Raw genomic sequence first — 12,156 nt, forward strand, 5'->3', positions numbered from 1 at the left:
ATCTAGATTTGAATGCTTGCAGGACTAAGACAACCTGGTACTGTAGTGAATGGGGACTTGTAATGCTTCTTTAAAAGATAACTTTTAGTTTTATTTGTATTCTCTATTGTTTTTCTCTATTTTGTTGATTTATGTCCTCTTATGTATTATTTTCACTCTTCTTTTCAGTTTACCCATTTCCAAGTGCTTTAGTTGAATGTATAGATCATTTGTTTTTAATCTTTGTTATTCCCTGAAAATGTGTTTAAATAAAAGCATAAATCTCCCTCTAAGGACTCCTTTTCTTTGTTCAAAAGGTTTTTAATTTAATAACTTCATGGTGTACTCTGCACCAAATTTATACTGGGAAGTTCACCAGGAAGTTACATTGCTTGAATTTAGATGTTTCTTTATTATGCTACTGATACATTCATTACTGCATCAGGTAATTATAATGCCTTCTTTGAATAATTTGAGGCTTAAATGATTGGGATTACGTGCTGCTATGATAGAGAAGATTAACATATTATTCATTCATATCCTTACTATTTTTAAGGGAAATCTTGACCCTATTCAAAGGAATGGTCTCAGCAATAATGAGGTGACATTTTAAAGGTATTAATCATGGGAATGTTTGTAATATTCACAGAGGATTGCCTGAAGGATAATAGTCTATTCATTTCTCGATATTAGTAGCTTTCAGCTAATTTTTTTTCTTTTCTTTTCTTTTTTTTTTTTTTGCCTCAACACTGTTGGAGAAAAAACATTCCTATCAGTAACAGAGTGACTGTATTCGAGTGGAGTGCGTCTAGTATCAGCATTTCCATATCTGTTCCATTCTTCTTTTGGACTCACGTTGGATGGTTGCAGTGGCATCCTGCTTTTCCTGTATCTGTTTTGTCTCTCCTCTAGATCTGTTTTTTACTCTCAATTAAATTTGTATTTCAAAGTGGAGATCTAATTACAATGCCTCCTTTCCTGGAAACACGTCCAGTGTTTTTTCATTTCTCTAGGATAAACTCCAAACATGCCCAAAGCCCTGCATGACCTAGTGCTACCCGTCACTCCAGTATAATTATGAACCAGCTTCTCCCCTTTCCTCTGTGGTCCAGTGACACTGGCCTTGTCTCCATTCCTGTCTCACTTCTCATACAAAGAAATTTTGCTCATCCTATTTTCTCTGTCTGCCAGAGGCCCTACCCCTGTTCTCCTAGGCTAACTCATCATCTCAGTTCATTCATGACTTCCTCAGGGAAAGCCTTCCAGACTTCCCTGACAGATGATTTTTCCCTATTGTATACACTCGTAGCACTTTTACCTCCTTCATATATGGTTGTTATTTTATATTTATTTGTGTGATTCTTTGATGTCTGTCTCCGCCATCACTAGATTGAAAACTTCATGAGAGAAGAAAGCCGTGTCTTTTTTGTTTACCTTCGTATCCCCAGTTAGACAGTAGTGAATAAATATGTTAAATGAATGAATGGCACTTTTTTTTTTTTTTTTTTTTTTGCTGGGAGGGCAGAAGATTCTTATAAACATATAGTTTTTGAGAAATGCTGCTCTAGATGTTGTGGTTTTCATCCCTGGATTAAATCAGAACACCAGACAGTTGTATACTTGGACAATATTACTTTGTTTCCTCATATAATTGCTTCTTCTCAATTGAACTTTGGCATCATGCCCTTGGTTCAAATTGGGGTATGCTGTAAGTGATAAACTGTTGTATGAACACTATTGAAGATAGTGTACATTGTATCGAGTACTGCCCATTGTATCTGATAATATTTATAAGGACTCAGAGGAGAAATTTCTCTCCCTTCTCACTCCTAGAAACAAAATTGTGCTTCTCTTGAGCAACTGATCTGTTCTTGTCCTAAAAGCACTGTTGTCTTATACCTTATCTTGTTTCCTAAAGCTCAGGGTCAGATTTGCAGCTTACATCTAGAAACTAGTCAGGGATTTCTGGCATGCCGCTATGTAACCTAATCTTATTCTTAGCATTGTTTTAATCTTTATAATTTTAACTGTGATTTATTTACATATTTTATAGTTTGTTCAATAAAAGTCTCTATAAATAGCTTCCAAGGAATAATAGAACTCTATCAGAACCTTAAAAAAAAGGCAAAATTAATCTGTTATTTTATATATTTTATAGTTTGTTCAATAAAAGTCTCTATAAATAGCTTCCAAGGAATAATAGAACTCTATCAGAATCTTTAAAAAAAAGGCAAAATTAATCTGTTAATCTGCTTGCTGGCTAAGAAACAATTTCAGTGGGTCTCTCCATGCTGAAAGTGGAAGGAATAAAGAGGAATATAAAATGTTTATTACATATTAGGAGGAATTCGAGGTATTAAGTTCTGATTGGTTCATTTGGGAAATAGAAATTCTTCCTTTTGATTTTTTTCTGCTTCTGTCACAAAAGCACAGGCATTGTTTTATGACGATGTCTGAGGAGGGATATGAAAGTGTCTGTTAGGCTCAAGGACACACAGCACTTTTTTTGTATGCGCATGTTGGGAACTTGGCAGAACTTTAACAGTATCCCCTTGTCCTACTCACATAAACAGCAAATTAACATGTACACTACGATCTTGTAGGAACTCTGATTAAAGGCCTTGGCTTAACTGAGTCCCTTTGTTTTCCTTCTGTTATAAAAATAAATTTTTGTACCATCTCATGAAATAACAGCTGTGCAGTAGCGTATCTGACTCTGGAGACCAGGTGTTGAAAGAAAAGTAAGAGTAGCCATGACTGTTAAAAGGAGAAACTGGAAGGCACTTGAGAATGATGACCAAAGATTCCTCACTTGACCAGGAGGTCAGATGTTAAGGCTCCTGCTGAGTCCACATTTGATAGCCAAGTTGTCTTTTAGTTTGAGTATAGGTTGGTCAACTTTCCTTATGGAATTATTCCATAAGAAGCAGGAAGTATCAGCCATATTGTATATTTTTTCTTGGCTTGCCAGGAAGAAGTCTAGGGCTATGCTGTTATCTACAACCACTTGGATCAATGACTTTAGTTTGTTGTACTTTTAGGGCTTTACAGTATTATTTATTCTTTTAGTCAATGTTAATAACACATTTTTGATATATTTTTCAAGTTATATGACCCCCTTAGTTGAATATAGAGCCCTAAGGATTCTAGCTTTAAGGGAGTAACAGTTTTTTTTTTTCTCTAGGGAGATCAGTGTCCCTTCTGACACTCCCAGAGAAGCATGGTCTCCCGAAGGAGATAGGAAGGAAATATCTAAAAATGTCTAATTATTACATTGTTATATATACTTTTTATTTATATATGCAAGTTAGGTTTTGATGAAGTAAATATGAGAAAGCATGTTGTTGATTCAGGAAATAAAGATTAGAAGGGTCACACATAGTTTTAAAAACAAAAGAGCAATTACTTGTAACAAAAGTAACAAAGGAATTCTCAGTTATCTCTGGGGTACAGATAACATACATAGAATTAAACAAAATTTGCAGAGGTTGTCATAGGACTATGAAGGCTATTAGGCTAGTTAAAATATATAATTTTGCCCATATATTTGTACAAAATCCCATTCCTGAAGGAATCTGTATTTGGGTTGAGACTTTGACTAAGTTCTAAGACTGGCTTGGGGAGTAAAACAAACCAAGTGAAAATTGCCATGGCTGTAGATAGTCATTTTAAAGGGATAAGCTGAGTTTCTGCAAACCAGTACATTCCAGAGGGTGTAAGAATGTATTGGGTAAAGGATAAGGATAAAAGTGACTTGAAGGCTGGTAGGTATCCAGATTTTACCACTGGTAATTTGTAAAGACAAACTTTCTCTGCAACAAATGGTGATAAACCATCTAGGATGTAAATGTTCAAGGTCCAGTTTGGGATAAACATAAAAGCACAAAAACTCAAGTTAGGTAGCTCTTTCATGACCCCAATATGGCCAGCCAGTGTTTTCCTTGAGGGGAAATACCTAGATTTGGAGGTATAAGGTAGGGAGTTAGGTTCAGGCTTAATCAAGAGGATCATACATAAACTGTACAGATTGAGGGAAACAATCAGAGTAGGCATGGGCAAATCCTAGACCCAAGCAAGTTTTTTGTGACACCTGCTTACAGGTTCAGCGAGTAAGATTCAGAGAGTTTATTTCATACATAGACGACAAATTCAATATCAGCATAGGGTCAGCTTCTTGTGTCCCTTGTCCTACAGGATAACACTGAAATCAAAGAGGCCAGAGGATTGTAGGTTATGTGAGTGGTAGGGCACTCTTGTTGCTGAGGAACAGTTTCCATGCTGCAGCTACGCAGTTTTCTCAGCCTGCAGCTGTACACTTAGGAGTGGACAAGGTGGAAAATCTAAGTCCTCAATGGAAGCAGGGAAGGTGGGTGAGAAATTGCCTTATAGCAGCCTCCCACGAAGTAAGGAGGTGGGTGAGAAATAGCCTTGCAGAAGCACCTATCTTTCCATACTTTGGGGGGACCACAGGGCATCTGCTAAGGTTGAGGTCAGCCTGTGGTTGAGCCTTGCCTGTGTGGCCTATGTGGAGACATGTAGGGTTGCCAGGGCGCTGGTACAGAGCAGTTCCCCTACATTATCATCCATGGTAAGGGAGAAATGACAGGATGAATTAGAACAAAGCATGAAAAGTGCTACAAGCAATCATTTTCAAGCATCTAGAAAATTGGTGTTCTCTTGGTTTTAGGATAATCAGTCTACTTCTATAAACTTGTCTACTCTGAAAAATGTCTTTTTTGTAGTGATCATTATCAACTTATCCCAGGAAGCTTGTGTTCATGAGTAATATCTTTGTAATATCATCCATCAGGAGCACTTGTATAGTCTTTTATTTTATTTTATTTTATTTTGCGGTACTCGGGCTTCACACTGTTGTGGCCTCTCCCGTTGCGGAGCACACGCTCCGGATGTGCAGGCTCAGCAGCCATGGCTCACGGGCGCAGCCACTCCGCGGCATGTGAGATCTTCCCGGACCGGGGCACGAACCCGCGTCCCCTGCATCGGCAGGCGGACTCTCAACCACTGCGCCACCAGGGAAGCCCTATAGTCTTTTATTGAGGCTTTTGTGTTACTTCCAGAAAACTCAGTTTCTAAACTATAGCTTGTAACAGGAGCCTTTAGGCAAGCATAAAGAAAAAGCAGACACTACCTGTGGAGGTAAGACTGAATGGTTCAGGTTAATTTATTTTAATAGTCAACAATATCAAAATGGAGAAAAGTAGAATTCTCTATTGAGGCATATCAATTTGTAAGGATTTAGTGACTAATTACCTCAGAATAAAAACAGTGAGGGCATTGACCAGTTTTGGAGTCTTTAATTTATACTACAGTGTATTATGATTTTCTCTAGTTGTCTCCAGTCTAGATATTTAAATCTAGAGATAAAATCTTTTAAAATTTTATTTTATTATTTTTTAAAATGACAGCTTTATTGAGATAGAATTCACCTTTTAAAGTATACATTTCACTGATTTTTAGGATGTTCCAGAGTTATGCAACTGCTACCACTCTCTAATTTTAGAACACTTTCATCACTCCTAAAAAAAACTCTGTACCTATTGACAGTCATCCCCCATTCTTCCCTCTAGTCTAACTGTCTTTATGGATATGCCTGAGAGAAATTCTTTTAAAAATAATTTTGTTTATTAACTGGACGGTTATGTACATGTCTGTGACATGAATATGATTCCTTCTAAAAAGGACATAATCATTCTATTTTTTAAAATATTTATTTATTTATTTATTTATTTATGGCTGTGTTGGGTCTTCATTTCTGTGCGAGGGCTTTCTCTAGTTGGGGCAAGCGGGGGCCGCTATTCATCGCGGTGCGCGGGCCTCTCACTATTGCGGCCTCTCTTGTTGCGGAGCACAGGCTCCAGACGCGCAGGCTCAGTAGTTGTGGCTCACGGGCCTAGTTGCTCCACGGCATGTGGGATCCTCCCAGACCAGGGCTCGAACCCATGTCCCCTGCACTGGCAGGCAGGTCCTCAACCACTGCGCCACCAGGGAAGCCCCCTATTTTTACATTAATAAAAAGTCACCCATATATGGTTGACTTAGGAACTTTTATTTTTTATTTATTAAATTTTAAAAAATTATCTTGGGTTTAGTAACCACAACAGCTTTCATAATAGTGTTAATTCAAAATCTAGAGAATGCCAAGCACTCTTAATTACTTCTATTATCTCTTCTATTTTTGATTTTTCACAGAGCTGGATTAGTGTCTGATACATTGGTAGGTGCTCGATTAAGAAAGCTTTATTTTATTTTGGTGACAGAGCTAGAATTAGAATCCAGTTTTCCTCCTACTAAGTCTCCTCTTTCCATTATGCCACACATGCTTTCCATCTGTGCCTAAAGGTGGTGTTTTAAAGCATTGGAAGCAGCTCATAGAAGTGTGGATCATTGTTCTTCATTTCCTTCTACTCTCCTTTTTTTGTAACCAAACATAAATTTACAAATTTAAATGTGTTATTGTATGAATGTTGAAATGATAAAGAGGCTAAAGGAAAAGAAAGAAAAATTTTAAAACTTTCAGTGTTTTATGTTTAATAACAAATATAAATTCCCGTATGTGACAGGTAAAGAATTTAAGTAAAGTAGAACATAATCATGTGCAGCATTTTCAGCTTGAGTACTTTATTTAAATAGCTCTAGTCCAAAAAGCTAATTATGAATTAGTGGTTTTAAGGTATACTTTAAGGAGCTCAAGCTGGAGGAGCATGGTGGTAAAAGAAAGGATGAACACCTGTAGATTTTGTTGTTGTTTGCATTTAGATTTTACATATAGACAGTAAAATGCACAATTCTTAAATGACTTTTTAAGAATTGATGAATTTTTACACACGTGTATATGTAGTAATCACCATACCCATCTATAGAGAGTATTTTAACATCCTAGGAGGCTTCTTAGTACTCCTTTTTTGTCAGCTATAGCCCTCCAAGAGGTAATCGCTGTTCTAACTCACATGACCATAGATTAGTTTTCCCTGTTCTTGAAGTGCATATAAATGGAGTCAGACAATAGTCCCTTGTGTCTGGCTTCTTTTGCTTATGTCTATAACATTCATCGTATTATGTGTAGCAGTACAGTAGTTAATTTTTTTTGGCTTTATAGTATTCCATTATATAAATGAAACACTATCCATTCATCTGTTCCTGGAGATTTGGGTTGTTTACAGTTTTTTACCATCATGACTAAAGCTATTAAAAAAACTTTCTTATACTTGTCCTTGGGTGAATATATGCACTCATTTTTCTTGGGCCATAGGTATTACAGTGTTACGAAAGCTCAAAACTTTTTAAATTAAAACAGCCAGTATGCTGAACCTGCCTCACATGAAATTTTCAAGTCCACCTAAATAGACATATACCTCTGATTTTATGATGGAAACTGGAGAAAAACAACATGGACTTCACAGTCAATACAGGGTGATATTATGTGCCTGTTCTATAATTGCAAGGGTTATGGATTTTTTTTTTTTTTTTTTTTTTTTTGCGGTACACGGGCCTCTCACTGTTGTGGCCTCTCCCGTTGCGGAGCACAGGCTCCGGATGCGCAGGCCCAGAGGCCATGGCTCACGGGCCCAGCCGCTCCGCGGCATATGGGATTCTCCCAGATCGGGGCACGAACCCGTATCCCCTGCATCAGCAGGCGGACTCTCAACCACTGCGCCACCAGGGAGGCCCTGGATATTTTACATTCAGTCATTCAGTAAAAAGCAGGGCACCGTGCTAGGGGTTAGGAGATACATCTATGAAAGACACAGTCACATACCCCGCTTTCACCAACCAAGAAGCAAGTCATTCAGACATAACGTGTAGAGTGCAGAGATAAAGAAATGAGAATTATTAGGGGAGTGCTTAGGATGGAGCAGCTCACCTAATCCTGAGTAGTCAGTGGAGGCATCTTGCAGGAAGGGACATCTAAACCGGGTCCTAAAGATTGAATTGGACTTAGCCAGGTGAAGGAGGTGAGAGGGTGGACGTTGAGAGGAGCAGGGCAATGAGAGTTTTTAAGGCAATGTTTAAGGCTTGGGGACTTGAGGAATTGAAGTTAGCTGGTTAATCAGGGACTCAATTATAAAGGACCTTTTGGAGTCAAGGAGTGTTGACATCATCCTCAGGTCAGAAGGGAATCACTGATACTGTCTTTTTTATTATGGAAAACTTCAAACACATATTGATAGAATGGTAGAATGAATCCTCATATACACAGCCCACAGTTTCAGCAATTACCAACTCATGGCCAGTGTTGTTGAGACCACTTCCTTCATCCTCAGTGGATTGTTTGAAGCAAATTTGAGACATCACATCATTATTGAAGATTTTTAGCAGGAGAGTGCTACATGATCAGTTTTGCCTCTTAGAAATCACACATTTCTAGTAATTTAAAAGTATCTTTAAAATGCACACACCAGGGCCTCCCTGGTGGCGCAGTGGTTAAGAGTCCGCCTGCCGATGCAGGGGATACGGGTTCGTGCCCCGGTCTGGGAGGATCCCATATGCCGCGGAGCAGCTGGGCCCGTGAGCCATGGCCGCTGGGCCTGCGCATCCGGAGCCTGTGCTCCGCAACGGGAGAGGCCACAACAGTGAGAGGCCCACATACCGCAAAAAGAAAAAAAAAAAAAATGCACACACCATAGTTTGTGTGCTTCTCATTTGCTTCCAGTCACAAAAGACATTTATCTTTCTGTATCACCATGTAATATTTGTAGTTGTTTGCATTTTTTCAAGCTGTATGGGAACAGGATAAAATTAAAATTATTTTATGTATTTATCTTCCCATGTAGATCAGTTGGTTAATTTGCATTTAAAATACTGTTAGTGAACATTTGGGCTTCTATAACTATAAAAATGTCATAATTAATATAAAGAATTATAGATTTTTGGTTTTACTCTGAATATTTTTTACAGATTCAAGTTGAGGAATTTATTATTCTGCTTTTGTGGTTCAGGTTTCAGTAGGTAGATTACTTATCTATCTATTGAAATTTATCTTCTTATTGAAGTTTACTCTTATGGTGAGAATTAATATATTACATTGCTTTTATTTTAAAGCTATTTATAGCTGTCTACAGGCCACTAATAAGTTAAATTCCTTCCTATAGTTAGAATGTTTGCTTCCTAAAGTGTTTTAATTTCTTTCTTCCTCCCTTTCTCCCTCCCTCCCTCCCTCTCTGCCTCTTTTTCTTTCTTTCTTCTTTCTTTCTTTCTTTTTTTAAAGAAGATGTTGGGGGTAGGAGTTTATTAATTAATTTATTTATTTTTTCTGTGTTGGGTCTTCGTTTCTGTGTGAGGGCTTTCTCTAGTTGTGGCAAGCGGGGGCCACTCTTCATCGCGGTGTGCGGGCCTCTCACTATCGCGGCCTCTCTTGTTGCGGAGCGCAGGCTCAGTAGTTGTAGGCTCACGGGCCTCGTTGCTCCACGACATGTGGGATCCTCCCAGACCAGGGCTCGAACCCGTGTCCCCTGCATTAGCAGGCAGATTCTCAACCACTGCGCCACCAGGGAAGCCCCTTTCTTTCTTTCTTTCTTTCTTTCTTTCTTTTTTATGGTAGCTTAGTATTTAGATGGTAACTATTGCTGTATTACCTTGGGATAGTATTGCATTCATGCATTCATTCGTTTGTTGAGTGAGAGTCAGTGCTCTTAACTCTAAATCAGAGGTTGGCAAACTATGGCTGCTGAAATTGCTTCTTACATTCTTGAAGGGTGTTGTAAAAAAAGAGAGATTTTGCAACAGAAACCATATGTGACCTGCAAATTTAAAATGTTTACTATCTAGCCCTTTATAGAAAATTGGCCAACCCCTGATCTAAATGAGTATAACTTAAATTCTTGGCTCATGCTTTTTTTTTCTTTTGGAACTGTTTCTGTAAGATTCTCTTTAGAATTGACATTTGAAAATTAAAATTTTCATTGTCTTTTACAGAGAAGATGGTGAATTAGAAGATGGTGAAATAGATGATGCAGGATTTGAAGAAGCACAAGAACAGGAAGCAAAAGAGGATGAAAAGCAGAAAAATGAGAAAGCCTACAGAAAATCAAGGAAAAAACACAAGAAAGAAAAAGAGAAGAAAAAGTCCAAAAGGAGAAAACGTGAGAAACATAAGGTTAGTTAGAATCTACTTTTTATTCTTTTGGTAAGTTTTTATGAAATATAAAACACTGAAAATTATAAAGTATAAATCATTGCCTATTTTCTTATAAAATATATGGATTAGATCTTTTCATGTGCTTAAGAAATTTTCTGAACATAAAGATTATATGAAATGTTTTAAAGATTTAAAAAATATTCATGAGAACCTTACTGTACAGCACAGGGAACTCTACTAGGTTCTCTGTGGTGACCTAAATGGGAAGGAAATCCAAAAAAGAGGGGACATATGTATACGTATGGCTGATTCACTTTGCTTTATAGCAGAAACTAACACAACAGTGTAAAGCAACTCTACTCCAATAAAAAAAATGAAATAAAGTAACTTTTAATGCAAATCAGAATAAATCTTTTAAATTGATGGAAGATTGTATGCAAGAATACTGAAAGCTTAAGGAAAGAAAGTTTCATTCTCTACAGATGTAGATTAACAGCACTGGCATTGTCCATCCATTCATTTATTTATTCATTTGTAAGTATTATTGCGTGCTTGCTATGGAAATCTCTGAGCTATATGCTGGGGGTTATAGTAATGAATGAAATGGTCTCTGCTGTTATAGAGGTTACACTGAAAAGGGAAGGAGAGAGGCAGTAAACAATTGAAAAACAAATGCCATCAAGAGAGCAACTGAGTGCTGGATACAGAATAATGTGGATTGCGGTTGAGAAGAAGGGAAACCTATACTGACAGAGAACTCAGAGAAAAGTTGGCAGCAGTGGTGGCGTAGTTTTTGAAACTCCCTGAATTTCCCCCATAAAAACAGAGCAATTAGAATAGCAAAACCAAAAATTCATTGGCAACATCTACCAAAAAATGAAGTAACAAGTTATCTCCACAAACCTCAAAAATGAAAAAGGATAAGGCCAAACCACAGAGAGCAACAAGACCAGAGCAGGATCAGCAATTGTGTGAAATGAAGCAGAGGAAAGGTAAAAAGAACTTCCAGAAAACAAATTACCAACAGGTATTCATCTCAATGAAGTAGTCCCCAGTGAACATGGAAAGCCTGTCAGCCAAACTGAGAAACAGCAATGGAAACTGAGAGGGGGGCTTTACTAGCTCCCAATTCCCCCATGAGTATAAGGTGACCACGTAAAATTGGATGGTGCTAGAATGGTCTGTGCCTGATGAATACTAATCAACTAAATCTCTTCTAGGACAGGGTCCCACTTTGAGGAGAAAACTGCTAGGAGTAGAATCTAAGTTGAGAGGACAAGAATACTAGGGCCAAGGAAAGAAAATGGGGGAAGGGAGCAGGGGTGGCATATCTCAGAAGATACACAGCCATGTTTTTTAATACTTCATGTGCTAACAACAGAAGAAATAACTCTAGAGAGTGAAGCTAGGAAAGTTTTCCTGGCTCATTCCTCCTTTGACACATGAGCAACAAGATTGGACCATGATCACATTCCATATAAGTTATTCTTATTAAAAAAAAGAGGAAAATGGGGAGAATAATATTCTTCCAGAAAGGAAAGAATGCCCACAAAACATGAAAAACTTAACCTAACATTTCAAAATGATTTTTAAAAATTAAGAAAATAATACAGACTATGATCAAACAGCATCAGCAGAACTGGGGGAAAAGGGAATCCTTTGGTCATTTAGGCAAAAAGACCAAGCCACTTATTAAGAAAGGAAAATCAGATTTATAGAAAAAATTTTGATATCAACATTTTATGCCAGAAGATAATGGAGTAACATATTTGAATAAAATGCAAGCCAAGCATTTTATATCCAGCTAAATACCGAACTTCAAATATAAAGTCCTCAGAAAAACTGTATATAATAGAAGTCAGGAAATGTTATAAGACTTCTCATAGGATCTCCTAGAGCACACGTTCAGATAACCAAAATGGGTGAAAAAGTGAGAGTGATCTACATACACTACATATTAGTCTGTAAAGCTAAGACTAAATGATGGAGATGGGGGGCAGTATATTATGTATCAAAACATTACAGCTGTAAAAAGTGTCAGGGAAAGCAGAAGAATATATGGTAAGCAGGATAACCTTCAT

At 37.6% G+C, this 12,156-nt stretch overlaps 1 protein-coding gene across 2 annotated transcripts in view; it reads left to right on the top strand.

Annotated features, from left to right (window-relative positions):
- The window catches only part of ZC3H6 (zinc finger CCCH-type containing 6), a 55,033-nt gene that overhangs the window by 10,019 nt on the left and 32,858 nt on the right, over positions 1-12,156 (top strand). For both annotated transcript variants that reach the window (XM_060117431.1, XM_060117432.1), the window contains exon 2: positions 9,913-10,093. In XM_060117431.1, coding sequence (XP_059973414.1) covers positions 9,913-10,093 — 181 coding nt within the window. The remainder of the gene's footprint in view (positions 1-9,912; positions 10,094-12,156) is intronic.

The sequence above is a fragment of the Mesoplodon densirostris genome, chromosome 14, assembly GCF_025265405.1.
Source record: "Mesoplodon densirostris isolate mMesDen1 chromosome 14, mMesDen1 primary haplotype, whole genome shotgun sequence".
Taxonomy (NCBI): Eukaryota; Metazoa; Chordata; class Mammalia; order Artiodactyla; family Ziphiidae; genus Mesoplodon; species Mesoplodon densirostris.